Source organism: Poeciliopsis prolifica, unplaced genomic scaffold (assembly GCF_027474105.1).
Source record: "Poeciliopsis prolifica strain line A6 unplaced genomic scaffold, Auburn_PproV2 SCAFFOLD052, whole genome shotgun sequence".
NCBI lineage: Eukaryota > Metazoa > Chordata > Actinopteri > Cyprinodontiformes > Poeciliidae > Poeciliopsis > Poeciliopsis prolifica.
This window is the reverse complement of record NW_026562427.1, coordinates 363,309-371,626: the sequence shown is the minus strand read 5'-3', so window position 1 is coordinate 371,626 and position 8,318 is coordinate 363,309. Positions and strand designations below refer to the sequence as shown.

General features: G+C 34.0%; 2 protein-coding genes across 6 annotated transcripts in view; one reads left to right on the top strand and one right to left on the bottom strand.

Annotated features, from left to right (window-relative positions):
* Positions 1-2,147: 2,147 nt before the first annotated feature.
* abitram (actin binding transcription modulator) lies at positions 2,148-4,901 on the top strand. Its single transcript, XM_055058960.1, has 6 exons — positions 2,148-2,319; positions 2,398-2,449; positions 3,821-3,950; positions 4,044-4,120; positions 4,202-4,271; positions 4,404-4,901. The coding sequence occupies exons 1-6, from the start codon at positions 2,247-2,249 to the stop codon at positions 4,533-4,535; spliced, it is 534 nt and encodes a 177-aa protein (XP_054914935.1). The 5' UTR covers positions 2,148-2,246; the 3' UTR covers positions 4,536-4,901.
* The window catches only part of ctnnal1 (catenin (cadherin-associated protein), alpha-like 1), a 56,875-nt gene continuing 53,414 nt past the window's right edge, over positions 4,858-8,318 (bottom strand). For all 5 annotated transcript variants that reach the window (XM_055058953.1, XM_055058954.1, XM_055058955.1 and 2 more), the window contains exons 18-19: positions 7,678-7,761; positions 4,858-6,705 (exon numbers count right to left, since the gene is read on the bottom strand). In XM_055058953.1, coding sequence (XP_054914928.1) covers positions 6,535-6,705; positions 7,678-7,761 — 255 coding nt within the window. In that variant the 3' untranslated portion in view covers positions 4,858-6,534. The remainder of the gene's footprint in view (positions 6,706-7,677; positions 7,762-8,318) is intronic.

Sequence of the window (8,318 nt, the reverse complement as noted above, 5' to 3'; positions counted from 1 at the left end):
TGTCCAAATTGTCAAAAATAATCTGTCCTCATGAGATTATATAAATTCTAGCCTTTTCTTGACTGGCTTACATAAACCAAAATGCACCTGATGCGTCACCGAAAAATGTCTCGCGAGCATTAAGCTTTCGGGGGATTTTACGTAAACAGGAGGAGCTGTGTATTCTGTTATCGGAAATATTCTGCCATCTAGTGGGGAGTCTGTGCGGACACATTATGAGGGATGCTTGTCAAATCAAATCAAAAGTAATTTAATGCTGTATTTTTAACGAATAAGTAATTTTCTTTGTAAAAATGTATACAGAATTATTTAACCTAGCTGTTAAAGATTTTTAAAAATATATATAAATCCAATAAATTATTTCAAAATTGTGGTGACGTGGATAACAAACTATGCAATTTAAATATAGGAATGTATTTAATAATAATAATAATAATAATAATAATAATAATAATAATAATAATAATAATAATAATAATAATAATAATAATAATAATAATAATAATAGTAGTAGTAGTAGTAGCTATTATAAATAAGTTAGCAATAAGTTAGTAATATTGATATTATTAAATACTATTATTACAATATAAGCTACTACTACTACTACTACTACTACTACTACTACTACTACTACTACTACTACTAATAATAATAATAATAATATAAAGGCTATTATTATTATTATTATTATTATTATTATTATTATTATTATTATTATTATTATTATTATTATTATTATTATTATTATTATTATTATTACTACTACTACTATTATTTATTAATTTTTTAAGTCAGGTTTTTTATGTATACATGCAGCAAAAATTTAAGGGACAAAATTTATCTATGTGTGACCCATCAATAAATTATTTTAAAATAATAAAAAAGAGGAAAACTTATTTTTCCTGGTTACTTACTGGAAACTACAGCGTCTTGTAGAATGTGTTTTGCAATAGTGATGAATAAAGTATGATAATTGACCAAGTAATTATGAATGTCCTTAAAAGTAGACTAAACCCATAAGATCGGAACCATTCGCGTTTTTTATACAGAGACTTACTTCTACTGGTATTCTAACCAGAAAATGCATGTAAAATGGGGAGATAACATCTCTGCTTCCTTTGGTGTTAGTAATGGTGTGCGGCAGGGTGGGCTTCTTTCACCTGCCCTGTTTAACTTGTATATGGATGACCTATCAAAAGAAATGAACCTCTGTAAAACCGGGTGTATGATTGGTGATACTTTGGTCAATCACTTTATGTATGCTGATGACCTGGCTGTTCTCTCACCCAGTAGTGCTGGTTTTCAGCAGTTATTGAATATCTGCTCTGATTATGGGTTGAGATTTGATGTGCAGTATAATGCTAAGAAAACTGTTGTACTAGTTTGTAGAACTAAAGCTGACAAACAACTCTGTTTCCCTGATTTTTTTCTGTCAGGGCAAAAGTTAGATGTTTGTTCCAAAACTAAGTATCTGGGTCACTACATCACAGACCAGCTCTCTGATGATGATGACATCTATAGGCAGTGTCGCATGTTATACGCCCAGGCAAACGTTTTGGGGAGGAAATTTCATATGTGCTCTGATGAGGTAAAAATAAGCCTGTTTAAAGCTTACTATACATCCTTGTATACAGCTCCTTTGTGGTGCAAATTTAAAAAAAACAAGTATGCAGAAGCTTAAGGTTGCTTATAATGACTCTTTGAGAATAGAATTTTGATCAAGAAACCCCGGTTCAGCAGTGCAAGTCAAATGTTCTGTAACGCATATGTCAGAACATTTCAGGCCCTTTTGAGAAATCTGATATACAAGTTTATGTGTCGTTTGGGTAACTCACCGAACAATCTTCTTGTAATGTTCTCACAGCCTTCTGTTAGTGCGCTAAGATACTAGTCGGCTCTTTGGAAACATTGGTATACAAGTCTTCTATAAGAATTATATTTATATTTTTTATGACTACTTATTGTATTTTATTTTTCATTTTCTCTTGTTTTTATGTTGTGTTGTTGTGTATCTTGTGGACCATGAGTCTGTTGAATAAAGTAAATTCAAAAAAATTCAAAATTCTAGTAAGCGACCCCTGGCGGAACGTTCGCCGTTATTTCCTTTTCCAGGACTCCGGAAACATTTAAAAGGCGGACATCTCTGGTGTCACTCCGTTACATTTCCGTCAAGCTAAGCACATTATGTTCACGTTCAGTATTGTGTTTTTATTTAATTGTGTAAGGTTGCTGGTTGAATTGCCTTGATGGACTGTGTGGAGCAGAGTAACGAAGCGCCTTCTGTTATCGACCGATATTTCACCCGGTGGTACAGAGCAGGTAACACTATAAATATTTAATAAAAAGCTAAATGTTCTTGTTTTTCTGTTTTTATATACTCCCTTTATGTTTTTTTAGATATGAAGGGCAAATCGTGTGAGGACCATTGCATCTTACAACATTCGAACAGGTAATTCGCTGATGTAATAATCGTCTATTTGAATTAGAATATCTGGACTTTAGATATTCCAGATATCTAAAGATTAGTCCAGATATTCTAATCTTATGATGATATCATAAGATAGAGCTTGAAAATAACTGAGTCTGATGATAAAGGCGCACCTTTGCAGTGATTTGTAAAAGTATTCATTACTAACAAACGTCAGTGTAATTTTTCTCCCAAATGTTTTATTATTATTATTATTATTATTATTATTATTATTATTATTATTATTTTATTTTAGCTCAACAAAAATCTGAAAACGGTTGTGTGACTTTGGTCCTCTTTACACCCTACATAAATACAGACAGTATAGACTGCTGAGTTTCTGCTCAGTATAAATCTCGATCTTTTGTGAAAGCCCTCAGATTTGCTTGAGGATATTGGTGAATATCCTGCATTTTTGAAGTCCAAGAAGCACAATAGACCAGCCAGTGCTAAACTTGAGAAGTTTAAAGCAGACTGAGGTTATAAAAGCTGTTTTAATATGAACAAGAAAATGGTGTGGCCCAACTGCAAACCTATTAAGACATGTTTGTCCACTTGAACTTAGATGCTGGCAAGGGCAGTGCTAAGCAGCTGAGAGGCCTTCGGATATCATGGAGATCCACACTTCAAGTGGGAGAATCTGTGGATAGAAAAATTATGAGTTGTGTACTACACAAACGGATCTTTTTGAAAGATTCATAAAAAGACGGCAACAGTTTAAAGAAAACCATTGCAAGGTCAGTTTTTATTTTGGCACAAGCCATGCAAACTTGTGGAAGAACATCAGATTAAAACTGATCTTGCCAGATGTCCGGTGGATGTCTGAGCACTGCACCCTGAGCACAACGTCCATACCTTAAAACATGGAGGCGCTTGGTATGATGTTGTGGCCTCCGCTAATAAGTTCTGTGGTATCCGGCAGCCGTTTTTGGACCAGCTTTCTCAGTCTAAGGTTGACCCCGATGCTCGCTCAACCTCTTAGTATTCCAACCGTGCCTTTATGGACTGGTAGTACCATCCTAAAGTGGAAATGGTAATGAGTGCAGTGTAACAAGTTATTTAGACAATCTCCCTGACTTATTCTTTTTTTTATTTTTATTTTATGTTTAGTCATTTTATGATTTTATTTTTATTGTTGTATAAACCAGAGCACTGATCTAAACATTTTGCTTTAGATCAGAGTGTATTCATATGTTGAAGTCTCCCATGGTATTAAAAGTACAGTCCTAATTCAATTTCATTTTTTCAAACCATTTAATTCTAAATCACATTTGAGCCCAGATTTGACTTCCATAATACTGTAGAAAATTCTACCTATAAACAAATTGTCAAAATACAATTTTCCTATTGCAGGTTGTGCGTTGTGACCTTAGCAGAAACTCATCCGATACTTCAGGATGGACGCGCAATCAAAAGCATCAATTACCAGATCAGTAACGGCTGCAGTCGCTTGAATAATAAAGTGTCTGGGAAGTCCAAGCGGGTAAGTCATAAAGCTTCAGATGTTTTTGGTAGATGTGTATAGAAACTGTTTTTAAACCCAAATTTCTGGTATGTTTTTCCCCTCTGACAATAGGGGGCGCAGTTCCTTACAGATTTTGCACCTTTGTGCAGAATAATGTGCTCAGATGACATGGAGTACACAATCTACAGGTACACAATCTCCTCCCCACTCCCCCCTTGTGAACATATTGTTATTTGACTCTTTGCAATATATTTTTGCTGTCGTTTCAGTTGCATAAGGGGGCGTCTTCTGGAGGTCAATGAGAACATTTTAGAAACCCCAAATCTCTTGCTAGAAAAGGTAAATTATATTACATCCATCATAGATTGAGTCTGTAAACTAATAACTCGAAATATAAGCCTTTTTCCCCCCTTACTTCATGAAACAAAGTGCTTGAAAACATTTTTCTCTTTTGTCATCAACTCTGTCCAGCCATCTACTGAAGGATATATTGCTGTCATCCTTCCAAAGTTTGAAGAAAGCAAGAGCATAACTGAAAACCTCCTGACAAGAGAAGAGTTTGAGGTTGTCGTTTCCAAACGCAGTTTGTCACAACCCCCCTGATGGATCATTGAAGACTAACCTGATCCGGGAGTTTCTTTGGTTTTCTTCTCTCACTCTCTCTCTCCATGTTGGTTCAAAACAAAGACTGAGAAAGTTGACTGACTGATTCTCCTGTAAGACACTTTTATGCAACATAAGCAAAGTGCCTTCAGTTTATCATGTTACAAAGACTCCAGGATGTTTTCAGCTTAAAAGTGCTTTGATTGTGACTAATTTTTTTTATGTTATTTGAGTAGTAAGTAAGTGAAAACAACAAAGTCTTCTGTGAAATGCTGCAAATAATTTTCAGGTGTTTTTGTTGTATATAAAAATCAAACAAATGTATGAAAAATATTTTTTATTTATTTTCTCACCCTTTTATCAACCTTTCAACAAAAAAAATAGATGGTCCAAAACAATTTTTTTAACATTTAAATTTGTGGTGGCATCATAATGTCCAGAATATCTAGTTGCTCTCCTAAAAGATACATAATTTTCCTAAAGCCTACTATGTATTGTAGATTTGAATCACTATCTCCTGCTCTCACAGTACCAAAGTGATAACCTTCAGATTCCCATTAACTGCTTTAAGTACCACACTATATATTTAAACATCTCATAAACTATAATACATATTGGCTTGTTTGGCAGCTTCACACTGATAGTCTTCATAACAAGTACACTTGAAGGTTCTATTCGATGCCCGTTCACAACTCTTAAATCTGACGGATGATTTGGTTTCGCTTTACATGCTTTAAAATAAAATCCTGATTCCTCAGCAGCTTAAATGACCAACTCCAGCTTTTTCTTGTCACTCAAAGGAAAAAAAAAATATCTCTGCTAATGTTTCTCAATCATTTGGCATAAATCCTAGTTTTCTATTAACATGTCACATGGGGAATGCTCTATAGTAAATGCTATGGCAAATAGTGTAATTTTTTTTTCTTCTTTCTTTTTTAATGTGATCTGTTTGGAAGTGACATTATGGCAGTTACATATGTTACCACCATGCTTGTGCAACACAGTTACAATACACCAAAAAACAAAGGGGGGTCAGGACACACAGGGACGTTGCGACAACAGATGTGTGGCTGAACTATGACTCACAGCCTGGAGAAGTTTTCAATCTGCTCTCAATATTTTTGAGGTCTGGATAAGTATGGAAAATTGTTGGATATCCCAGTTTTACTTTTCCATCTAAGGTATTTTCAGTCCAAGAATTCTTAAAGATACATTGATTTAACCTCGAATTACATTTATTATCTTTGAATAGACTCGTCACACTTGATTTTATTGTTTCAGCATTTTAGTTTTTTACTTAATGACTGAATCCACACTCAGAATTTAAAAAGGGGGCAATCTTTTTATTTATTAATTTTATTTTTGTCCAATTAGAATGGCCTATGTGGTTCTTAAGGTTAGTGGGATTATAATGCCAGACAAAGAAGAACTGCAGCATTTGGTACCAAAGCACACAAATGGTGCTTTAAATTATCTGCTTTTAGTCTGACACTTTGACAAATCCAGGAGTTAAAGATTTTGAAAAAGTCTTCATGTAATACAGCCCAGATGCCCCTAAACCACACAGAAAACTGGTGGCCAATTTCATGACCTCATTTTTGTTCAGTTTATCTACAGAATGCTAGAAAAAAAAATAAAGCTGAAAGTGTATAACATTTGAATATGAATGTTGAGGAACCCTGAAAATCAAAATCAAGTCAGAAATCAGTTTCATTTTAAGACTGATTGTTGACTAGTGGTTCATGCTAAGTACCTAAAGTGGAGTGAATCCACATACAGAGCTTCAGTTGGCATTTCTTTCTTGGCACACCTTCAGAGTCATCTCCCACGTGCCAACTTCAATCTATCTGACCCATAGGCAGCCATATTTGCCTTGTAGTTCAAGTCCAGGCTACAGTGGTAGGAGGGGATGATGGGATAATTTCACAGAGGTAAGGTTGGTTATGTGGTGCTCTGACAACAACAGTGGAATAAAAGAACAAGGAGACATTCTCCAGGATTATTTGCTCTCCAGGAGGTTTAGCCCGGCCATGTGCTGTTCCAGGGATTTGACTCCAAAGCCGTTTGTGTTTTTGCTGCTGAGAGCGCCCTCCTCTTTGACAGGCGTGGATGCGTCCGGTCGTTCTCCCCAGTCCTGCAGGGAGCTGAGGCTCGTCCTCTCTGACTTGTACTGCAAATTCAATGGGATAAATAAATAATTAAACATGAAGAAAAATGCGTCTGTTTTCAGACATTTTCAGCTCCTTTAATGGGTTAAAATAAGAATAAAAGATGCTCATTTTGCTTTAGGTTAGGATTTACAGTATATGAAGCTGATTTCTATTAAATCCATCAAACCAAACAAATGTTGAATATGTTCTGAAAATAGTTCTTGTATCAAACTGAAGCCTAAAATTGGCTTGTTTAATATAAAAGAACCTCTTTTTGAATCTGTTATTTTAGACCATTTCTGACAAAAGATTATAAAGAGTATAAAAATTCTTTAATTAGCAGGTTCAATGAATCCATTTAGTGAGTCACAGGCTCAAATTAACCAGAATGATAGAGATGATAATTAACAAACCTTTTATATGCTAATGCATATAAAAGGTTTTTAGTCTTGAAACTGTTTCATTTAAGAAGTTTTTTTTTAACATAGGAAAAAGATAGCATATTGTGGATGGAACATCTATTTTTTTAAATCTCTAACAATGGTGTGTGAGAATTTTGTTTGTTATAAAACAAGTAACCGGCCTGTAATACTATTAAATAATACAATAATGAAACCCTGCTTAGGTTTCATTGAATATCACTTTGATGGTAAGATTTTAATTAGGATTTGTCTGGTAATGAGAATTGATTATGCTTCAACTTGACTGTCCATCTTTTTTTTTTAATATGTAAATGTAGCTGTTTTGTTATTTACAAAAGGACTAATTTCTTTCTGACAAAAAAAATATATTTGCACTAAGATGAGTAAATCTGAACTTTTAAAAGCATAATACCATTTTCTACAGGTGAAAGATGGAGAACTTGTTAAAATCCAGCTGTTTCCCTGAGGCAAACAGATGGATTTGCCTCAGGGAAAATATTACTTCGACTTTCTAAAGAGCGCTAGATAAAAAAAGCGTACTTTTAACTTAAAGCAGCATGTGGACATTACCTTTTTATTTAGCTTATTCATAATGGGAAGGAGGGAGAGGACCACAGTCATGATATTTCTGGTTGTCTGAATGGATGAGTCTACCTGCAGACAAAGAAAACATCAAATCTGTTAGCAAGATATCTCTGACAGGGTTCAAATTGTTCAGTTAAACTTTCCTCTTGTTCCTGACCATGTAAGGACAAAATCTTTGCATTAGAGAAGACTCAACATATGTCAAGAACACAACCCTCAAATAACCCTCTGCAACTGTCAATTTCTTTTATTTAATAAAAGTCCATCAAGCCTGGCATTTTTTTGTAACAGTGAGTAAACAAACAAATATTGGAACTAAATTAAAATTCTAGATATTTTGACACAATTTAAATCAACTTAATATACAAACAAGTCAGTGAATAAATATCTATATATGTGATAGTTGACATAAAATAATATGGAAATTAACTACATAAATCCAATGATTTATAATTATTTAAATGTCTCCAAAAGTCTTAAAGATACACATTTAATAAAGTATGGAGCCCATATTTTATCAAATAATAAAAATATGCAACAATATAAACGTAACAATATAAATAATTTGTCTTGTGTTGCTGCATTCTGGGAATTTATTTAATATCCACTGAACAGGTTAACCAATC